The sequence below is a fragment of the Podarcis bocagei genome (genome assembly GCF_964188305.1).
Source record: "Podarcis bocagei genome assembly, chromosome: 1".
Lineage (NCBI taxonomy): Eukaryota > Metazoa > Chordata > Lepidosauria > Squamata > Lacertidae > Podarcis > Podarcis bocagei.
In genome coordinates, this window is record NC_138125.1 from 49060825 (window position 1) to 49083981 (window position 23157).

At 43.7% G+C, this 23157-nt stretch overlaps 2 protein-coding genes across 3 annotated transcripts; one reads left to right on the top strand and one right to left on the bottom strand.

Annotated features, from left to right (window-relative positions):
• Nucleotides 1-2633: 2633 nt before the first annotated feature.
• SLC10A1 (solute carrier family 10 member 1) lies at nt 2634-12085 on the top strand. Its single transcript, XM_081204514.1, has 6 exons — nt 2634-2799; nt 3425-3845; nt 6887-7097; nt 7989-8167; nt 9686-9882; nt 10881-12085. The coding sequence occupies exons 2-6, from the start codon at nt 3430-3432 to the stop codon at nt 10976-10978; spliced, it is 1101 nt and encodes a 366-aa protein (XP_081060640.1). The 5' UTR covers nt 2634-2799; nt 3425-3429; the 3' UTR covers nt 10979-12085.
• A 3437-nt stretch (nt 12086-15522) lies between these two features.
• Nucleotides 15523-19551, bottom strand: SRSF5 (serine and arginine rich splicing factor 5). 2 transcript variants are annotated; one of them, XM_081206969.1, is made up of 8 exons: nt 19392-19551; nt 18594-18741; nt 18220-18290; nt 18015-18113; nt 17832-17901; nt 16612-16685; nt 16243-16353; nt 15523-16149 (listed from the first exon to the last, which is right to left on the bottom strand). In XM_081206969.1, the coding sequence occupies exons 2-8, from the start codon at nt 18717-18719 to the stop codon at nt 15900-15902; spliced, it is 801 nt and encodes a 266-aa protein (XP_081063095.1). In that variant the 5' UTR covers nt 18720-18741; nt 19392-19551; the 3' UTR covers nt 15523-15899. The 2 variants fall into 2 exon arrangements, with proteins under 2 accessions (XP_081063095.1, XP_081063096.1); XM_081206970.1 differs by lacking the exons at nt 15523-16149; nt 16243-16353 and having other exon boundaries at nt 16681-17594.
• Nucleotides 19552-23157: the final 3606 nt, after the last annotated feature.

Below are 23157 nucleotides of genomic sequence, written 5' to 3' on the forward strand. Positions count from 1 at the left end.
AGATGCCAACTGTCAAGAAGCACAATCGAAAGGTAAGACTTGAGCTCTGTTTTCCGTTTTGACGTCCTCTGTCAGATCTGGACTTGCCTGTCATTGACTGCAAAGAGAGCCTAACTTGAGGTAGGGCAGGACAGCAGTGATGTTGGGGTTGCATGGATGCACCAGTGGAGCCAAACTGCCCTTGTATGAGGAACAGATGTACAGAGCTAATACTAGCCTCTTTCAGAGGGTCATTGTAAGGCTCAATGTGGTGACTGCGTGCTTTGAACATTCAAACTGCTTTTTCCCTGTAAAGCGCTGCTGTTGTTCTTCATGCCTCAGTTTCCCAACATTTCCCAACATTGAACATTTCCCAACATTGAAGCTGGTTTTAGATGGTAAAGATCACTTCTATGCTCCTTGCTACAAAGCAAGAATTTTTTTAAAAGATATTTATGCACAAATGAAAAGGCTGGTACTTTGCCTGAACTGGAGATAAAATAATATGGAAAAAGAAGTCCCACACTGCCATCTGGTGGTCCTTACAGGCCACTCAATTGGAATTTGAGCTATTGTCACAGCTGAATTGAATCTGATAAAGCAAAAACAGACTCTGAACTCATGATGTTAATTTTAAACCCATACAACTTTCAGAAAGAGTTTCACACTTTGTAGAGTTTGGTATTACTACAAAATCTGTCAATTCCCCCGGCAAGAGAAATCCCCCTTTCTTTCGCAATATTCAGAAGCCCTCCAAGCTGATTATCACAAATGGAGAATGTCAGGACCAAATTACATGAGATGTTATTCACATGGTTTGGCCTTGTGTGTCTGATTAAAATAACAAAAAGCCGGTGTGTGTGTGTTGCAGAACCAGATCGGGGCTGTGGAATGGAGGGGGAGGCATCACCATATTCCCAATCAGAATTGTGTCCCCCACACTCCATGAACACCTGTTATTTGCAAAGGGGAGAAAGAGGAGTCCCACTGACTCCAAGTCAAGGAAAGCATAAGTGCAGGAAGCTGTAGCCAGCCCAGCCAATGATTTCATTTTATGTCATCCAGCCCATCACTGCATTGGCTCAGTCAAACTGCCAACAATATGGGAAAACACTCTTCCTGGCTAGGTAGCTACAAAAAAGAGAAATACACCTCACATATCACAAGATATACATGGCTCTTTGTTTTTGCAATATGCCCAAGACCTTTTGGCCACAAAAGCCTTTGTTAGTTGGCAAAGGCCATTTAATCATAATAATAATATTAAGGAGCTGGAGGAGCTGATTCTTCCCCTTTTCATCCTCACAACAACCCTGTGGGGAAGCTTAGGCTAACAGACTTGACTAGCTTCGTAGCTGAATTTAGATTTCAATCCTGGTCTCCCGCATCCTGATCCAGTAGTCCAACCATGACATCCCACAGGCTCTGTATGGAATTACAGAACTGCATCCAAAAGGCAATGAATGTTAAAGGCATGGGAGCACAAGGACATTTTGAGTAGTGGAAAGAAAACACCAGGCTGAGAGGAGTACAAGAAGGTGGTTTTTGTTCTACTCTGGATAAAGTGGGTCATGATCGCTAAGTGCCATTGAAACCAATGAAACAAATTGCTCACAGAAATGTCCTGTTGCTTTTAATAGAACCTGGCCAGGGGAGAGAGAGAAAGAGAGAGAGATGGTGTGGCAGCAGAACAGGAAGAGTCATGTTCAGGCCTCACATCAGAATCCATGGGGCAAGACAGGTCAGAAGTTTCAGAACCACGGATAGCTCCGAGTGAGCAACTTGACCACTCGGCAAGTTGAGAGCAGACTTCAGCGGTACCTCAGGTTAAGTACTTAATACGTTCTGGAGGTCCGTTTTTAACCTGAAACTGTTCTTAACCTGAAGCACCACTTTAGCTAATGGGGCCTCCTGCTGCCGCCGCGCCGCCAGAGCACAATTTCTGTTCTCATCCTGAAGCAAAGTTCCAAACCTGAGGTACTATTTCTGGGTTAGCAGAGTCTGTAACCTGAAGCGTCTGTAACCTGAAGCGTCTATAACCCAAGGTACCACTGTATATGAATGGGAACCAATTCTAAACCATACTCAAGCATGGTATGGACAAGCCCTGAGCCTATTAAAATCTGTGCACTCAAATTACCTCTCCCAGGCTCAACACCCATGTTGATAACTTTAGGTATTTTGCCATTGGAGTTATTCCCATTAAACCCGGTCAGATGACTTTGAATTAGCTGTGGGTTAGAGTGATGGAGCGGTTAGTCAGCAATTGACCTAATAACTGAATAGATAACCTTGTGGTCTACTAACAGACCTCAAAGTCTGGAAAGAAAATGCTCTAGTGCATTCCAGGCACTAGTTCACACTGCTTGCGTCAGCTGTCTTGGTCTTGCCCCTAATTTGAGCAAGAGTTGTCCATCCTCCAAACTTCTTCTGACCCTCTGTGGATTCAGAATTGTTTGAAACCAGCGGGAATAGGGCAAGACAGGAAGAGAGAAAAGCTTACCACATTCCTTCCTCTTGCCAGCAGAGTCCCCAGAGCAATTTGGCTGGAAAATTGGCTTGCTGGAGTGATTCAATTCTAACAGAAAGAATTAATAATTTACCCGTGTGCTTAAAGACAGGAGCTGGGTAACTTCCTAATAAGAAAGGCACAGAAGTTCCAGAACAGAGGAAGAAAGCAGTGAAGGGAAAATCTTTATTTTCTCCCACATCCAGAATGGACTGAGGGGAGGAAGCATCAGATATCTAATCTCCAAAGGAATCAGTTGGGATTGGATTATATCTCCATGGTGAATCATTGACCTTCCTCTCTTTTCTATGGTAAGAAAGCAAAACAAACAAACCAAAATAGGATTAGACAGAAGAAGGATTCTCCCCGACTGAATGGTGCTTTTAAGCTTCACCACATAGTAGAACTTAGAGCAAAATGCAACTGCCCTGCAAAGTGGTGTATGGAATCATTAGTAAATTAATTTATTGTGGTGTGTGTTTTGTGTGTGCATTCCCATAATGTCTATTATTCTGTTGGGGATGTGTCAGTAAATAGCTTCACTACAGAAATGTTCAATAAGAAGGAATGTAAATGGACCAAGATCAGTTGACATAGAGCAGGCATTGGTTCAACAGAAGATAGTGGGTGCAAAACAAACTTCAACTATGCCTGTATCACTGAAATCCTTATCCATTCCTATGATTCAAAATAGGAACATTAGAGGGAGGGGGGAACAATGGTGGAGCCAGACTGAACCCTATAACCTGCGTTCAAAACCGGCGTAAAACAAGACAAATGAACAGGTAATGCTCAAGTATTTGCAGTGCATGTGTAGAGTCTTCTACATCCTCAACAAATGACAAGAGTGGTCTTGAGTGATCAGTAGGCTCAATGAGGATTATGGCTTCAATGTTTTAACATCACCTTCTTCAACACCTTTGTCAATCCCCATAGGGAGAATGATGACTAGGATTCCACCAGCTGACACTAGCAACACCTATGAAAACCTGGAACACTGGAGGCCAAGGCAGCTGGCCAACGCCTCTTTGGCTAATTTCACTTTTCCATTTGGGTTTGGTCAAAGGGCTGACTATGCCCTGAATGGCGTCATTATGGTTGTCATCTTTATTGTTATGGTATCTCTGGGTTGCACAATGGAGATCTCCAAGATCATGGGTTATCTCCGGAAACCCAAGGAAGTAGCTGTTGCTGTGGTGGCTCAGTATGGAATCATGCCTCTGACAGCATTTGCGCTGGGCAAACTCTTCCAACTGGAACCCACTGAGGCTCTGGCTGTACTCATCTGTGGCTGTTGCCCTGGTGGAAATCTTTCCAACATCCTCAGTCTGGCATCAAAAGGAGACATGAACCTCAGGTAAGCAGGATGTGTGCTAGTGCTTATGAAGGCAGAACTAGACAGTTAATGGCAAAGCCGCCTAGGACAGGGAGATAGTTACTGGGTTGAATACAAGGCTGGGATTTCCCCATTTGTCCAATAAATACATAGCCACATTCATCACTATTATGGAACAGCGAGAGGACAAAACGCAGGCATAGAGCACATGCCTCATATAATGTCCTGGATCCAATCCCTAGCATTTCCAGCTAAAAGGAAAGATAACAAGGAGGGATCCAGTCTAACCTCTCTTGGGAGGAAATTCCACAATCTGGGAACAGGCATAGAAAAAGCTCTCTCTCGTGTTACTACCAACCATGCCTCTGACATTGTGGGAGGAGCTTATCAGAGCTTGCAGGGCAGCAGCAGAAGGAGGAGCAAAAGAGTTTTCTTGTGTGTGTGTTTCTTTGTGGCTGATTAGCTGCTCTCCCTGCAGTTTGATCCATCTTTTAGATTTAGGGGAGCTAGTCTCAAACGTTTGTTGGGGGAGACCTAGGGTTTTTTTGGGGGGAATTATTTGTCCTGTCTTCACGCTTTTTAAGATGGAGGACCACTGTAGCCACCCCCAAGGACACGTTTTCAAGATGGAGGGTGAGGGAACAGCTGCAGTCACCTGCGGTTCCTGCGCAATGATTGCCATCTTGCCAAAGGTTGCAGGCAGCTTTACCTGCAGCAATTGTATGTTGATTGCCCTCTTAGAAGACAAAGTCCAGCAACTGGAGGAACGTCTAGCTACGCTCCAAAGAATTAGAGAGCTGGAGCTCTTCTTGGAAGCAACAGAGAACACCGTCTCCACCAAGGAGGAGACAGGGGACACCCCTGAGAAGGAGACTAGTTCACCAACACAGGTGCCAGATATATGGAGAAATGTGACTCAAAGAAGTAGGAGGCCCAGGGTTCGCTCTGATTGTTTAGAAATACACAATCGCTTTGAAGTCCTCTACCCTAGCATGGAAGACGAAGAACAGACTCCATTTGAGGATCTCTCCCTCATTACAGTCGATCAGGTATATGAAGACGAGCAGCAAAGTCAGTCCTCAGGGAATGTGCAGGCGACCTTGGAACGGACAGCTCACAGAAGAACCCCGACCAAACCTAAGAGGAGGCGTGTAGTGGTGAAATCAACATCTTTATCAACGACTTGGATGATGGACTCAAGGGCATCCTGATCAAATTTGCAGATGACACCAAACTGGGAGGGGTGGCAAAACCCCAGAGGACAGGATCACACTTCAAAACGACCTTGACAGATTAGAGAACTGGGCCAAAACAAACAAGATGAACTTTAACAGAGAGAAATGTAAAGTATTGCACTTGGGCAAAAAAAATGAGAGGCACAAATACAAGATGGGGGACACCTGGCTTGAGAGCAGTACATGTGAAAAGGATCTAGGAGTCTTGGTTGACCACAAACTTGACATGAGCCAACAGTGTGACGCGGCAGCTAAAAAAGCCAATGCAATTCTGGGCTGCATCAATAGGAGTATAGCATCTAGATCAAGGGAAGTAATAGTGCCACTGTATTCTGCTCTGGTCAGACCTCACCTGGAGTACTGTGTCCAGTTCTGGGCACCACAGTTCAAGAAGGACACTGACAAACTGGAACGTGTCCAGAGGAGGGCAGCCTAAATGGTCAAAGGCCTGGAAACGATGCCTTATGAGGAACGGCTAAGGGAGCTGGGCATGTTTAGCCTGGAGAAGAGGAGGTTAAGGGGTGATATGATAGCCATGTTCAAATATATAAAAGGATGTCACACATAGGAGGGAGAAACGTTGTTTTCTGCTGCTCCAGAGAAGCGGACACGGAGCAATGGATCCAAACTACAAGAAAGAAGATTCCACCTAAACATTAGGAAGAACTTCCTGACAGTAAGAGCTGTTCGACAGTGGAATTTGCTGCCAAGGAGTGTGGTGGAGTCTCCTACTTTGGAGGTCTTTAAGCAGAGGCTTGACAACCATATGTCAGGAGTGCTCTGATGGTGTTTCCTGCTTGGCAGGGGGTTGGACTCGATGGCCCTTGTGGTCTCTTCCAACTCTATGATTCTATGATTCTATGATTGATGGGACACAGAGAAGGTGCTCAGCCAAGGACCTTAGCACCCAGGCAGGTGTGTAAAGGGAGAGAGGATCTTTCAGATAACCTAGGCCCAAGCCATATAGAGATTTATAGATCATAACCAGCACTTTGAATTGTGCCCGGAAACAGACCAGTAGCCAGTAAAGTTGTTTCAACAGGGGGGTGACATGTTCCCATTAACCAGCCTGCCATCAGTCTGGCCATAGCAGTCTGGACAACTGAAGCTTCCAAACATGTTTTCAAAGGCAGCCCCATCTGGGGTGCATTACAGTAGTCCAACTGGGATGTAACTAAAGCATGCATCCCTGCGTGGCGAGATCTGACATCTCACAGAACAGGCATAGTTGGTGCATGAGTCGTAACTATACAAACGTATTCCTGGCCACCAACGAAACCTGGGCATCCAAAGTCAGGGCAGAATCCAGGAGTACATTCAAACTGCAAGCCCAAATCTTCAAGTAAACCAAACACAGGTTGAAGCCCTGTTCCCTGATCCGCCTTCCAACTGACCAGGAGTGCCTCTCTCTTGTCTGGATTAAACCTCAAGTTGTTCAGATGGCCTTCAGATCCTAATGTCATTAATTTTGCAGTTAAAATGGTGCCTTTCTCTAAGGCTTCGTGTGAATAACAACATTCCCTTATCTTGCTCCTCCTTCCAAAAGCTTTACAAAGCAGGAAAATTTAATTCCTAATTTATATGTGAACTTTGAGAGCTTGTGTCTTTATCATCATTGCTGCAAAGTTCAAGAGTCACCTGGGATTGTATGCTAAATGCCTCATGTCCGGACAGGTCCGGATTCAGGATGTGTGGGGTGCATGGGCAAGAGAGCAGATTCTATACGTTAAAGGGTCAAAAAAGGGTCATGTGAGACATTCAGAAAAGGAAATATGTCTCCAAATTCAGAATACCTCCTTCACATACGTTGCTCTTCTTTTGTCTCAGCATTGTGATGACAACCTGCTCAACACTCTTGGCACTTGCTCTGATGCCTCTTCTGCTGTACCTCTACGCTAAGGGATTGTACCAGGGTACTCTACAGGACAAAGTGCCTTACAAAGGAATTGCTGTCGCCCTGGTCATGACACTTATCCCCTGTGCCATTGGGATCTTCTTGAATGAAAAGAAGCCTCAGTGTGCTCGCCGCTTTGTTAAAGTAAGTGGGGATTGCAGTACTATTTGGATCTCACTTTGCATATCTATGTAAATGCTGCAGGGGAAGTCCTTTATCTTTCATTATTTCTTCTGCCCTGCACATGGAAAGGGTTTTTTTAAAAATACCAAATAAGAAATTGTGCACTGCAATTCTTTTTTTCTTTGTATTACCTGTTGCCTCAGTGCAAAGTTCAGCCCACAGTACTAGATGTGAAAGGTAAGCAGTGCTTGATTTTGAATTTCCTTGCTTTGTTTAACTTGCCATATCCTCATGCATTGAGCTTATTCATTTTTTTCTGCTGTTGAAATATTTTTTTGTGTTTGAAGTCTCTGTTGCCAGGGACAAAATGTCCAAATAATGCATGTATCAAAATGAGATGTATTATCCTGCTTTGAAATGCAGGTCACTTTTTTACTATTTACTGAGCATTAACACTCAGTAAATTTATTTGCAAGGGGATTGAACAATGTCAAACAATAGGTGTCCCACACTTTCCAGTGCATTTTACTATTACTTTTGTTACAGCAAAAAACCAGTGGGGGTGGAGGAGGAAACCCTATTTGTGTGTTCCATTCCCACCCACCCCATATGCACATTTTTTTCCTAACTCAAATGTCCAACCCTGTAGCTGCCAATGGCTGGGGTAGCTGTTCTGCAACTCTGGGAGAGTGGAATGAACCAGGGGCCAAAGTCAATTAGTCAAAGAGAGGAATGGGGGAATTGCCTCATCACTGTGCAAAACTGAATGAGTGAAGCAGCTTCCTCCCATAGTCTATGAGGTATGTGGCACAAGGGAACTGCAATACATAGATCGGTATTAATGTAACAGATGATGCCCAGTTTTGGATTAAATGCCGTGGTGTTTTGTTTTAACCTCTCTTCCTTTTTCAGGCAGGTATGATTGTTCTGCTTGTGCTATCTATCACAATAATTGTTCTGAGTGTGGTCATTTTCGGACGTAGTATCTTGATCATCTTCTCTCCACGCTTGCTGGGAACATCAGCTTTGATGCCTGTTATTGGCTTCTCCTTGGGCTATATCCTGTCTGCATTCTTCAGCTTCAGTGATCAGTATGTCCTCTTAACTAAACCCAATTCCTTTTGCCTAAAGACAGGTGCTGAACTGGGGATCAGTGAAAGTCACTCCACCTTGTGCCAGTAGAATTCCCTGCTTGATTGGAAGCCTGATTGATTGAAATACCACAGAGTTGTGTCTTGTTCCCTGTGCCTTTTAATATCTGCACCAGAACTGGTGAACATTTTTGGCCCTTTATCACCCTCTACCACTGCAGGTCCACTTAGACATGTGTGTGAGGCTGCCTGCCTGTCAATCATCTGATGTCATGATAGGTCACACCCACCTGTCCAAGTTGACCTGTGGGAAGGGGAGAGGGATCTGTTTGCTGATGAGCGGAGGATTCAATCCTGATGGCTGCTGGGGTCTTCTTTGCCAGCACGTACCCCACAGGAAATGTCTGGTGAAGCAGCACCCAGCAGGATCAAACCTCGCCCATTAGCTGATGTCACCCAGTGACATCAACTGATTGACAGGTGCATGTGGCTTGGGGGAAATGGCCTCACAGTCCAATACAGGGCCTGTTCTGGATGAGGTTACATTCGTCTAAATGAGCAGGTGCACAACTTGGGGATGCTTCTGGAATTCCTGGAGACAGCTGTGGACAAGTGTTTTTTGCCAACCTAGACTGGTGTGCCAAATGTGGACACTTCTAGAACGTGGGAGACCTCAACACCACCATACATACCTTGGCAATCTCCAGGCTTGGCTACCATATTGGGGAGGCCTTTGCAAACTCCTTAGAAACTCTGTTTAGTTCAAAATGAAGCACATCGGCTCCACAATTCAGTGGAGTCAATCTTTAAGTTTGAAACAGGATTTACCTTATAAATTGCTTTCCTCTGAATTAACTCCCAGCACATGAAGATCCTCAGAGAAGGCCCTGTTCCAAGAACTGTGTAAACAAATCAACCTTCTCAGGAGGTGTCCAGATCTAGCATCTTGTGGCTGAATCTGATGTTCATCAGCTAACCTTCTCCGAGGTTTCCTTCAGAACATGAGGACAGGCATCTTGCTTCCACTATTAAATGAATGCCTTACTTCTTATATCAACCAAACTCTACAGCAGATGACAAATTATGTATTGTGTGTCACACACACATACAGAGCTGATTAATAATAATAATAGTAGTAGTAATTTTATTATTTGTACCCTGCCTATTTGACTGGGTTGCCCCAGTTGAGCAGCTTCCAACAAATATAAAAGCATAATAAAATGTCAAACATTAACAACTTCACTATACAGGGAATTATATCCAGGGGCTGTTTTCTCCAACTTTAAAGCAGCATTGCTATTCTTTTATTGACCCTTTCCTTTCCACCCTTCTACTGCTGGCTAGCGAGTTCAAGGTCTGGAGTACTTATCCATAGTGCTAAAATAGGTGGGATAAAGTTGGTGATATGGGGAAACTGTGTGAGCAACTCTGAAAACTAATGATCATGTGTTAGGAGTGGTATGTACAGAACTATAGTCCCATGTAAAAGTCACATACTGCTCTGTGTTTCCTGCACAGGTGCAGGCGGACAGTCTGCCTGGAGACCGGTTGCCAGAATGTACAGCTCTGTTCAACCATCCTCAAGATGGCCTTTGCATCTGAAGTCATTGGGCCACTCTTCATCTTCCCTTTTCTGTACCTGATTTTCCAGTTGGGAGAGGGACTTCTCCTGGTTGTGATCTTCAGGAGTTATGAAAAGATAAAAGAAACAAATGGCAAGTACAATCTTTTGGTGTGGGGCACCTGTTCCTTCCTTTAAAGATCAGCATTTATTCTATAGATTGCCAGGACAGATCAATTTAGTTAAGTTTGCCAGAGTCCAATCTGTGATTTCAGTAGTTGCCATTCTTCAGGGTTATCAGGAGGGTTGCCATATTTACAAAAGTAAAAAACCAAGGCACCCCGAAAGTTGCTGAAGATCCAGGACAAACAGCTGCCTTCCCGAAACTCTCCCTGGACGTCACTTCTGCCTTTGAAATCCCGGTAATTTCTGGGAAATCCTGGATGTATGGCAGCCCTAGTTATCAGTGAAGTATTTTATTAAAGGATGCCTTTTTCAATAAAAACATCTACATCATCTGGATTATTCAATGCATGTAATCTCCTTGTTAATTTATATGATACAGCAATAGACCATACATTCAGTTTCCAATGGCATGGAACTTTGTAAAACTGAGAGCTGTTTGGTTTTTGAGATTCAACTTGTGTAAACTTCAGTTATGACTACATGCATAGGCATGTAGATATAGTTAAGCACATGGAAACTGGCTTTCCCAGTTGCACTTTTCCACATTGTTAATCTGCCTCTAGATTAGTTAACCAGCAAATGTGGAACAAAATGGCAACTTGATGATAAATTCTGGCAACAGGCAAAGACCCTTTTATTTTCAAAGGCCTTTTATATGTGAAATTGTATCCCAGGTTATTCATTTTATCTGTGGCTTTTAGATTTTATTGGTTTGGTTGTATTATTGCATTTTTATCTGTTTTATTGGGGAAATGTTTATTTGAAGGGAGACAAGAATACTTAAAATTAATAATAATAAACCTAATCTGGATTTCATGGGGCAGACTTAACTGTGTTTGCCTCATACATAGACAAAAGTAATATATTTACAGGTGTAATAGGAGTGGTTGTTTCCTAAAGCTCCCCCCCCCCCCGACTGATATAAGTAACAGAGCATCTTCCCTCTTTTTTCGCCTTTCATTTTAGATTCAGCAAAAATGATCTACAGAAATGTGGACAACACTGAAGTGGAAACCAACAAATCCCTAGAGCCCCTAAGTAGAAGCAATAATCCAATGGAATGATGACACACACAAAAAGGGCAACTATACTGTCAGAACTCCAGGTTACTCCTATGGCTGAGGTCTGCTGAACTCTGGCGACAGTCCTGCACAAAACATTATAGTGGAATCTACACACATATAAAAAATGCTGTGAAAATGCTTTTTAAAAAAACATTTTGAAAAATATATTGAATTTGCCATAGTTCACTGTCGCCATCTAGTGTGACATTTGTATATTGCACCTTACAACATACTTAAAACATTTTATCTGCAGCTGTGTAGCTGAGTCCTATGACTGTGAAGAGTGAGGAACGTTATTCAAGATTTACCGTTTTCTGAGACAAATCCTGAAGTGATTCAGCACTAATTATGTTACCTTCATTCCTGATTCAAATAAGAGTTGGTCCCATTAAGATCACCACATATGATCACCATGATCCAGGGCTAATTGTCGAACTCGCATCCAGTCATTCTTTCTTTATCACACACCTGTTTTCCAATGTATCTCACAGTTTCACAAGATTACCAAACAGCTGTAATTTACCTGTTGAAATGTTCTTAATTTTACTAGCAAATGGCTAATTATTGGGAATTTTTTTAAAAAAATGATTTTTCAATACTTCTACTACCTTGTAATAAAGCACACCACATTTATGGTCCTAAACGATCTTCCTATGCTACGTGGTAAAATTCCATAAATGATGGGTTCTAGTTTGTGGGTTCATATTATAGATACAGTGGTACCTCAGGTTACAGACACTTCAGTTACAGACGCTTCAGGTTACAGACTCTGCTAACCTCAGGTTAAGAACTTTGCTTCAGGATGAGAACAGAAATTGTGCAGCGGTGGCGCGGCAGCAGCTGGAGGCCCTATTAGCTAAAGTGGTACCTCAGGTTAAGAACAGTTTCAGGTTAAGAATGGACCTCCAGAACGAATTAAGTTCTTAACCTGAGGTACCACTGTATAGGGTTGTATCCAGTGTTAGTCCTACTCAGAGTAGGCACATTGGGCTGGATTCAGCTAACAGGTCTTGCTAGTGGAAGCCAAGCAAGGACCTCCACTAGCGCAACAGGGCTTTCCCCCTTCTTCTCCTCCCATAAGGTAAAGGTAAAGCTGACCATTAGGTCCAGTCATGGCCGACTCTGGGGTTGCGGCGCTCATCTTGCTTTATTGGCCGAGGGAGCCAGTGTACAGCTTCCGGGTCATGTGGCCAGCATGACTAAGCCGCTTCTGGCGAACCAGAGCAGCGCACAGAAACGCTGTTTACCTTCCCGCCAGAGCGGTACCTATTTATCTACTTGCACTTTGGCGTGCTTTCGAACTGCTAGGTTGGCAGGAGCAGGGACTGAGCAACGGGAGCTCACCCCGTTGCAGAGATTCGAACCGTCGACCTTCTGATCGGCAAGTCCTAGGCTCTGTGGTTTAACCCACAGCGCCACCCGCGTCCTCTCCTCCCATACCCCTCCCCCAATTGACTAAGCAAGGGCAGAGACAACCCACTGAACAGTGTGCAGCGGGGGGGGGGGAGTGGTTTTTTTGTCCAACCAGCTGAAATGTTTGCACCAATGGAATGATTGCCATAGCACTATGCTGAATACCTCCCATCGAAATTAATGGCCATGACAAACTTAGGTCCATTAATTTCAATGGGTCTACTCTGCATAGGGCTTGGTTATTTAAGCCTTATAGTTAATACCATTTGCATGATTCAGGGGATTGGATTGGCCTTCCCCATGACTAAGCCGGATTCTTGTGTCTTGAGCTAAAGCTTGCCAGGCAGAAATTCAACATTTCCACACCAACCAACCTCCACAGAGAACTGCACACCTGTTGAATGTCTGCCTGTCATGTCTCTGTTACAGGTACAAAAGCCATGCCCTGTGACTCAAAATAACCCTTGTTTTGGAGCCAAACTTTTTCCATGGAGGGAGATATTTTCTTGCAACATGATCTGAGTTGCTCAACTTTTTTGAGTGGAAGACGCTCCCTGCTGAGAGAAGGAACACTGGCCTCGGGCTGATCGCCACTGTTGTGGGGTTGAAAACCAGGGGAGAACGAGGAACGCTGCCTTGAGGGGTTTTTCTTTAACTGGAGAGGGGGCGAGGGCAGGATATAAACGCAATAAATTAGCAACCCTTCATCCTTATTGTACTAGACAGGCGCCCTGCCTTCCGTGCGGGATCCTCATCAATATAGGACCCCTTCGCTATGAATTTATATGTACTCAACACGTGCCTACAAGTTCCCTGTCACACGCAGCGCAAACAAGGCTCGCTTAACAGAACAAAAAATAGGTTTCGCGGTGGGGTGGGAACCATACAGCATCCCCACCCCGTTACCCGCTGCGCGACAAAATGGCGGCTGACTTCCCTGGGAAACTGAGCAGCCACGGCAGCGGGCAGAGCGAGACTTTGAAACACGGACACCGTGAGGGAGATATATGGTTGCATAATTCGCGAGACCCACAAAACCAGGCAGTTTTGACGCCATTTTGTTTTGCTCTCCACCCGCGCTAGCCGAGTAAAGGGGGAAGCTGCCCATGGAGAAACGCAGCGCTTTGGTTATAAACGCAGCTGCTGGGCAGCAACTTGTGCCCCGCCCCCGAAAAGGAAGACCTAAGCTGCGAATATTTCGCGTTAGCTTGTCGGCATTTGAGAAATATATATGCAGCAAATGCCTATTAGCTTCTGCATTGCAGACGGGGAGGGAAGAGGGGAGTCACCGAGAACTGCTCTGGTTGCGTCTTTATCCCTGCATTGCAGAAGTGGGGACGTAGAAGCAGCGGCTCCACAAATGTGACAGTCCCCGGTTCCTTATGCGGCTTAAGAGGCGGCACGGAGTGACTCCGCTGTATATGGATAGGACATGGGATCGCGGCGGGTTGCTTAACAGTCTGGAAATGCAGTTGACACAATGGCAAGTCCGGCTCCCGATTTCGGGCTCGCGAGCTGCCGCCCAGTAGCAGCGAGGCCTGCGTCTCGGCGATAATGCGGCAGCGCGCAAGGTGCTGCTGGAGAGGCCAGCAACGGACTCCTCCGCGCAAGGATTAACTAGCGATTTAAAATACTGCCGCTTCGACTTTGTACCTCGCCTCCCTTCCTAGCGAGAATTGTTCTGGATCTTCAGCTAAAAAAAAATCTTACAAGACTGCAAGAAATCTATACCGGACTTGAATTCGCCTTCCATAATCAGCTCACCAATCACCACCCTGCACTCAGTTGGGCATGTTTGTCATGCTGGCCACTCAACTATAAATGAAGTCAATTGAAAAGCATGCATTGACCCAGCCTCGTGGGCCTGGCAGACGGCAGCAGGAAACACATCCTCCTAGCTTCTTCTCTGAATGGCACAAAACAAAGTGCACAGGGGCTATTAGCATCAGCCTGATTTTGAGATGGCCTACTACACCCCCCACCCCAAATAGGAAGAGAAACCGTTTAGTAAAGGTTCTTGAATTGGGGCCTTCCATCTAATCCAGGCCTATGTAGTTTGCATGGCCCAGCTTCTGAATTTGCAGTCTCAAAATGCCTCAAGTAAATTCTATTTTTAAAATATAATTTTTATTTAATCTTCTAATTTACATTTAAACAAATTTATCTTGTGTACTTTTTGTGAACTGCCTTGATAGTCCGAAGAGCAATTGTTCTGCACAACTGGAAGGGCTAATTTATTCTCATGGATGTGAATCCTCCCCAACTGCTCAAGCATGTTAAGCTACTGGTGGATTTCCAGATGCTAGACCCATTAGGTAAAGGGGCCTAATAGCTGGACACAAAAAGCTGTTCAAAGGGTCATTAGGCGCACAGTGATTAAAATGTTTGTCTAGATATCACCATGTTTTGTGTAGTGATTAAAATCTGGTCAAGCAATTCCATGAAAATGCAGTACTTTCCTCTAACTCTCCTGAACCGTTAAGGAACTCAAAATCATTTAAATGCTGCAGACGGGATTTTTTTTTTTAAACAACCTGGTCAAGTTCAATATAAATCAGGCCACTGGTGCTGCTCCTACAGGGATGCATCAAGAGCCAGTGTTATCTCTGCTCTTGGCTTTTTTGCCATAGCAGAGGCTTGAAGATTAACTAAAATGGGTCGAATGTAGTGAGTGAAAACTAATGTCTACTTTGGAAAGGCAGATGCTGCAGCAAAATAAATAAATAAATAAATAAATAAATAAAAAAAATTGGGGACGGGTTGCCTTTGGCAATGTAAAACTGGACTTTATTAAGTCAGGCAAGAAAGACAGATGAAAAAGCATACTATCTTATACTGTCAGTGCAGTTTTTCTGCAATGTAGGGATTTACCACCTATGTTCTAGTTCCAGCTCCCCTTGTACTCAACCCCCCCCCCTCAAATGGAGTGCCTAGTCATGCAGAGATTATGATTTATTTGTTCTGAAAAGCTCGCCCTTAACATTCCCTGCTCAGTAGTTGTAAAGTATTGTGTATATATACACCAACCTTATGCTAACTACTTTTTTCAAAGAAAACACACAACTTTAGTAGCATTTTATTTAATTAATAATGGAGACCAAGCCAATGCAGGAACACTAAGGAAGCATGGAAAATCTGAAATAAAGCTTTATTTACAGCTGGTGTAGAGCTCTACTGCCAATAAAACGTTTTTAACACCTGAAGTGTCATATACTGGAGTACACCGATAACTAAAAATGTTCAAAAGTAGGGTTCTCTTTAAATACAAAAAAAGTTTTCTTCAAAGAGCTCTAGCAATATACATAAAGCTATGCACTTCTGACTTAATGAAGTGAGCAGGAAAAGGATTATCAAAAAGACAATACAATTAATTCAGTAACTTGTGTGGTCCACATATACAAAGCTGTTAACCCTCCCACCCCCGTTCAGTTCCTCTTTCCCAGGAGTCACATACTTACCACAACTAATAGCAAGTATGATTTAAAAGTCCCCAAGGCAAACTATTTGTTCAGTTGCCACTGTCAACAGATCTTGACCTTGAGCGTGATCTCTGGCGATCCACAGAAGCTGGAGACTTTGATCTACTTGAGGAAGCACGTTTTTTGCTCTTTTCAGGGGCAGGAGACCTACTAACTGAGCGTGACTTGCTACGGCTCCTGCTCCTAGATCTGGTGTAAGACTTGCGGCTCCTGGAGCGAGAACGGCTACGAGACCTTGAGGAACTCCTACTACGAGACCTGGACCTGCTTCTGGACCTACTGTAATGGAATAAAATATTCATTTTAGGTTCTTCTCTGTGCAGAGATCTCAAACATGTCAATATGCAAACATTTATAAATTAAAATTCTTACCTGTGCCTTTTGCTGCCTTCAATTAGTTTTATTTTCCTTCCATTTATTTCTTTGCCAGAAAGCTTTTCAATAGCATTCTTTAAATCACTGTAAGAGGCAAATTCAACCACCCTAGTAGTATAAAAGAGGACATACAAATTAGTGAATAAAATAAGCTTAAGAAAAAAAGCACATTTTACTAGGCTTTTTACTATTTCTCCTAATGGAGACCTTTCTCCAACACTATACATCAACCTTTGCCAACCTGGTGTCCTCCAAATGCTTTGTGACTACATCTAGAGGACACCAGGCAGGAAAGGACAGTATACATTATTACAGTATAACTATAATTACTCCATACCTCAATCACTATTACTGCACGATACTTACCCTTCATTTAACTTGGGCCTATGTGCATCTGCAAACGTTACTTCCCCAGCTTGTCTCATGAAGTCTTTGAGATCCTAACACAAGATCAAACACGTTAAGACAAAGCAGTAAACAGTACTCATGAATAATATTTTAAAAAATACTACTGTAAGAAAAGGTGTTAAGAATTACAATGTGGCAGATGCCACAATTGTAGATAATACTACATTTGATAGAATACATCAGGGCACGAAATAAATGAAAACAGCAAATTGCTTTAAGCAAAATGCTCAACAACTTTTAACATTTAAGTTACTTGTCTATACAGTTTACTGAACAGAATGCGTAACAGTTTATTTGCAGAAAAGCATTCTGAAATGTTTTATGATTAAACAGTACATTTACAAAAACACCAGTTATTTTGTGCCCCATATGTCATTAAAAATATAGTTTACTTTACCTTCATTAAAATTTCCCTAGGCTAGCCAAGCAGCAAACTGCATTAAGCGATCGAAGATACCGTCATGATATATGCCCGACTGGCTCTTCGCCAACCATGTGAAGAACACTACCCAGTCGAAGGAAGCCTTTAATCGCACAGCCCTCCCTATTAGCAGACTACTGGCGGATCCAGACATTCTCTAATCTTGTGAAGTTACACCAAGGACCACTTTACTGCGATCAGGATTCCAACGACCACCTAATGCGTATCTCTTTTCAACTCTCTCGGATCATCATCATCTTATTTTCGAAGCGTTACAGGAGGTACAGTTCTCAACTTAGGACTCAGAGCTCTTTAACTTTCGGGGATCGCTGCAACCCGGCACTTTAAGGAAGTGCATCGATTACGTCTAGACCAGCAAACACAGATCTAGAGGTGGCCAACTGATACACTGGAGGAGCTGACTGGATAAGTCAACCAGGCCCAACCAAGAGTGACCAAGACAGAACGATTAGGATAACCCACAGGCACTCCTCGTCATAAGGCCAACGACACAGATAGGCTGGCAAATAAAATGGATTTTTAAAGTGGTTAAAATGGATTTTGAAAACAAGGTAAAATTACATTAAAAACTCTACCATTAATCTACTTTTGAAAATGTATTTAAGCATTAAATATTAATAATTCTGATAATGTTTTAAAATTAAGATAAAAATTAGTTCTAATAAAAAACAATTTACATATTACATATTACATACCCATTAATTGATGTCTAAGAGATAATCATGTTTCAACAAACCTGCCAGCTGACTCTGGATGATAAGTTTTCTACAATGAGACGATTCTCTGTCCTTACAGGTGGAGCATTTCTGGAAGAAGCAAAATGTTTAGTTCAGTAGCAACATCTAATAAAAAATGAATTAAGTGTCTGTCAGGTCCTCTAGACCACGTTTAGTTCTAGCTATGTATGTGTACATGATACCTTCTATCATTTCGTGGACGGCGGCTACTAAAACGGTCAGAGTATCGACCTCTGCCTCTTCCACCTCTAGAACGGGCCCTTGCATGTTCAATTGTAACCCTAGAAAGACAGACCAAACCACCAATTTATTTCATTGCTCAGGCGTTCATAATAACTCAGATCAGAAAACTACAGTACCTGGGGAAGACATGTTAAGATGATCTACCTTTCACTGCAGAGCTCTTTTCCATCCAATTCATAGACTGCATCATCAGCATCTCTTGGATCTTCAAACTCCTGTTAAAAATAGGATCTGCTGAGTTCTGGCTTTGTGTTCAATTAATGTAACAAACCAGAATGACATTTTAAACACCAATAATGTTTTATTATTTTTTTACACTTTTCCCCAAATCCTTAAGTCACATTTGACCTTTACATTAAACCAAACTATTTTTCTTTAGAAAACATTGCTTCTATTTCATTAAAAATACAATTGGATGCAGTATTTTTCCACTGGCACATCCTCCCCCCCCAAAAAAAGGGGAGAGCCATTTATCCACTGAAATCCTAGTTGTACATGAACAGCTTATTTCCACTTACGACAAATCCAAAGCCTCTTTTCAAGTCGATGTCTCTGATGCGTCCATATCCCTTGAAAAATCTTTCAACATCCTTCTCTCTGGCGGCTGGATTGAGCCGTCCGATGAATACACGACAACCACTCATGGTGTATCTAAAGATGAATCAGCTGTAGATAAAAAAAACAATGCGTTAAGCAGGAAACCACGAACAGAGATGCCGAAGCAAGATGGCTGCCACAAAAATAGGTCAGCAGCTGCTGGCATCGCCCTCCCCTTTGGACTGTGCCGCAGTACCAGCTCCGCCTTTCGATGCCGCAATCTGACATCAAGGCAGGCAGAGCGCCAAACAAGCCCCGCCTCCACGCCTGCTGCTCCAGTCGGAATTCGCGTCCAAGCACCGCCTTTCCCCAAAGCCAATCAGAGAACGACGCATCCGTTTCGCCTTTTATGACATAGCGCCACCAGCCCCGCGAGGCTTCGGCGCGACCGACCCGCGCATGCGCTCTACCGCAGGCCCGAGCTTTTCGCCAGACGCCATTTCTTCCACAAAATGGCGGCGGAAGCCCGCCGCACCCGCAGCCCTCGTTTCGACTTTTCAGCAGCGGCACTGCCTGCGCTCTCCGCGGCCTAAATAAATATGCCCGCGCCCAGCTACCTTTCAAACGCAAGCCCCCATTTCCTTCTTCCGACACCTGCAAGAGGTCATAAAGACGACTCTCCCCGTTGACCCGCTAATTGGATATTCCTTCCTCACGCTTCATCCCTTCCTCAGCCCCCCCCCCCGCAGTCCCCAAACAGCTGCAAAGCCTGCACGAACCTGTATTTTTCTGATCGGTCGTTCTTGATCGAAGTAGGACAGATGCCAATCGACACTCGGCGACCAACTACCTCGAACCTTCTCCAACGGCGTCTAACTCCCGACTGGGTAGTTCGGTCGCTGACTGCGCCACAAAATGGAAGCTGGCCCACGTGACCGAGAAGGCACGTGACGCCCTTGTCGCTCAGGGATAGGTGGAAAAGGATGCAAAAATCTAGGTCAGCGGTGGAGTGGCGGGGGGAGGGCTTTCGGCTCGGCTGAGTCATGGGAAGAAAAGAGGATAAGCGGGTCAGGTTGGCCGCCGCGCGTGCGCAGTCGCGACGAAGCTCAATGGAGTTGGTGTTCCACACCGAGCTGAAAGGGAAGGGCTATTGGGAGATTATTGGGTTCTTTCCTGCAATACTAGGCGTCCTTTTGTAGCCTCCCTACTCCTGTCAGCTGTCGAGAGAATAAAATAGAATAGAATAGACAAGGGAGGGTAAATCAGTGCAAGTAACAGTAATGTTGCTAGTCTCCCCATTTCGCTAGTCTCCCCATTTCGAGTTAACTCATAAACCATCCCATGTGTACAATGCAGCATTTGCAGATTTCCTTAAATCCAGCGTGATTGTATGCTTGTTTATTAATAAGTCCTGGGACTTAACTCCCGTCTAAACGCTCATAGCATTGCAGGCTTTGCTTCCATAAAGCGATGTCGGATTTTTTTTTATTTTTTAAGAGCTTTCCTTTCGGAGGCAGCCTTTCATTTCCCACTTTTGCCCTATAATAATAACCACGAGCCAGCATGAAGTGATCTGGACGGCATTTTGAATTAAGCACTTCATGCTGCCACAGTCCCCAACCCCGACGTCCGCCTCCATAAAAATATCCGGTTACACAACGCGCAGCTTTCTAGTCCAGGCCCGACTTTTCCAGCACCTTCACAGAATTTCAGTTTGCATGATGGTTAAATCTTGGAGTGGTTGCGGGGTGAAAAATCTGCAACGGATTTGAAATGCGTTTTGTTTTTATAAGGCATGCAACTTCGTTGTTGATTTTATGCTGCCCCCCGCCATAATGTTGGTACAGAATTTTTTGCATGTTTATATAGTAATAAAGTTCGTATACACAGGATTATTAATTAAACTGCTTGCTGTGATAGCGTTTAATTCCTTTCTTAGGATGTTAGTTCTCTATCGCAAGCGAAGTTGTGAAGCTTGATAAAAGCTTATGAAAAGGGATTATATTAAATTTACAAATCCCAGATCAAAAACATTAAACAAAATGTATACAAATAAATGCAACCTTAAATATGTCAGAAGTGTCCCCTCTTTTAGCAATTGCAGCCCACTTACCTTTCTCCCCTGTTTAGTATAGGCATGTTGGACCCTCAGTAATTATTATTTTCTACAGCATCATCTATGTACACACAATGTTTTACAGAGTGGCATAAAGGAACAAAGGACAGATCCCTATCTAAGGAGAGGCAAGAGCAATTTTGGCTACCGTATTTTTTGCACTCACTTTTTTCCTCCTAGAAAGTAAGGGGAAATGTCTGTGCGTGTTATGGAGGAAATGCCTACGGGTGGCATGCCTACAGATTTTCCTCCCCTAAAAACTACGTGCGTGTTATGGTTGGGTGCGTGTTATAGAGCGAAAAATACGGTAATTTCCTGCTACCTCAAACTTATGCTTCCAATTGGAAGTGTGTTTACTTCATTAGACATATTCATTCAAATGTGTTTTTACATCAATTTTAAAGGCACAGAGTTTTGTCAAATATCACTATTTTAATGGTTAACTTTGAACTTATGCCTCCATGAGTTATTTTGAGTTACTGTAATGTGACACAGGCAGCAGTGAAAGCAGAATAAGGGTAAGGCTTTGAGGAGAGGACAGTCCCTTTGCTCTGTATGCTTTAAAGATAAGAAGTGATACTACTGCAGGGAGGAGCTGTGTATGCTTAGAAAGGGCACGGGCAGGAGCTTATGCGAACTTTGGCACACGCATGTGGAACTACTGGACTGTAAAATCCTGAAATAGTGCAAGTGGCGCCTGCTTTGCTGGCACTGCAATTGCCGCTCCTCACCCGCGCATACACTTTCATCTCCAAAGTCAATGAGTGAAGGACCAACAATGCCAAACACAACACAAACCACAGGGCTCAGATGCACTTTGGATCACATAAGAGACTCCAGAAAAAAATGGCTGATTTTGTTGCATCTGGTTTTCTATCAAGGGTATCATAGCTGCTTCACTCACTGTGGGGACAATCCAGCCAGTTAAGTCATCAGGGCTACAATTCTGTACCTGCAGTCACAAACACATGCTTAAATCTAAATTAATAGTGGGTGTAATAATAATTTTAAGGTCATATATATATATATTCATAAATGTACCAAGCAAACACATACAAATATGTAAACCACATGTCTGAAACCCACAGAAAAGTCCTGAAAACATTTTCTCTCTCCCAAAATGTCCTCAGATATTTCTCTGCAAGGTCAAAGGAAATGGGAAATCTCCCATTGTCACTTTTGCAAATCCTGTCATAAGGGCACATTTAAGATATGAACAGGGTGTGAGCCTGTGACCTGGATTCAGGAATTGAGTAACAAAAGAGTGGCCAGGATGCCCAGGTAATCCAATCAAGCAATCTAGCAGACGAGAAAAAAACAACTCAGATTTCTGTGGTAGTCCGCCCCTCCTGTGATGTAAGTATGATGTTTTTGTGGGTGGTCTGGAGTTTGAGGATGAGCAATTTAAAAAGCCTATATAAGGGCGGGCACACATTTTGTTCTGGGTCCTTCCCCCTCCCCTGTGTGCCCGGGGGAGTGGTGGAGGGAGAGCACCCTGTTGCAACAGCTTTAATAAAGATCAGGCTTACTAGCTGCTTTGCTTCTCAATATTCTCTGGTTGGTCTTTCTTATTTTCTCCTACCAATAGAGAACCTACAAAAGGACTCTGTATGGCCTCTTAAAGGGTAAAGGTAAAGGGACCCCTGACCATTAGGTCCAGTCGCAAACAATTCTGGGGGTGCGGCGCTCATCTCGCTTTACTGGCCAAGGGAGCTGGCGTACAGCTTCCGGTTCATGTAGTCAGCATAACTAAGCTGCTTCTGGTGAACCAGAGTAGCGCACAGAAACGCCGTTTACCTTCCTGCCGGAGCGATACCTATTTATCTACTTGCACTGCATGCTTTTGAACTGCTAGGTTGGCAGGAGCTGGGACCAAACAACAGGAGCTCACCCCATCGTGGGCATTCAAACTGCCGACCTTCTGATCTGTGGTTTAACTCACAGCACCACCCGTGTCCCCATATGGGCTGTTGTGTACCCCATAAGGGAAAAGGAGCAGTTTTTTCTCATAACAGTGGGCAAATGTGTTTCACTTTTACAGAGTTGTTCCCTACACTTTCTACAGTATCAAGCGAAACACTTTATGTACACATGCACAACTCCAGGCTTTATGCATGATAAGGTACAGATGCCAGGAAATTGAGCTTCTCTGCTTACTGTACATGTATAGAGAGGCAAACACAGAAGGGGGTGGGGGGAGTTCTGTATCTGTAAAATCATCCACACTGTTTCCATCTTCTGGAAAGTTGTGACTGGAAAAAAATCTTCCATCCAAATCTCAGGGATTTTCTAGACATTGGTTTGGTTTGGTTATGCTTTGCTTTTAGTGCAGTCATCATCTCTTTTGCAGGGGATCCTTCTATTTTGAGGCAAACAAATAGTAAACTGGATTACAATGTTGTTAGGCAAAAACAGTTACGATATCATGT

Excerpts from the sequence above, each read along its gene's own strand:
- SLC10A1 (XM_081204514.1), top strand. The coding sequence starts at position 3,430 with ATGATGACTAGGATTCCACCAGCTGACACTAGCAACACCTATGAAAAC. Across the intron at positions 7,098-7,988 it reads GTGCTCGCCGCTTTGTTAAA|GCAGGTATGATTGTTCTGCT; the intron begins GTAAGTGGGGAT and ends TTCCTTTTTCAG. Across the intron at positions 8,168-9,685 it reads TTCTTCAGCTTCAGTGATCA|GTGCAGGCGGACAGTCTGCC; the intron begins GTATGTCCTCTT and ends TTTCCTGCACAG.
- SRSF5 (XM_081206969.1), bottom strand. The coding sequence starts at position 18,719 with ATGAGTGGTTGTCGTGTATTCATCGGACGGCTCAATCCAGCCGCCAGA. Across the intron at positions 16,686-17,831 it reads CATCCAGAGTCAGCTGGCAG|GATCTCAAAGACTTCATGAG; the intron begins GTTTGTTGAAAC and ends ATCTTGTGTTAG. Across the intron at positions 16,150-16,242 it reads GAAGGCAGCAAAAGGCACAG|TAGGTCCAGAAGCAGGTCCA; the intron begins GTAAGAATTTTA and ends ATTCCATTACAG.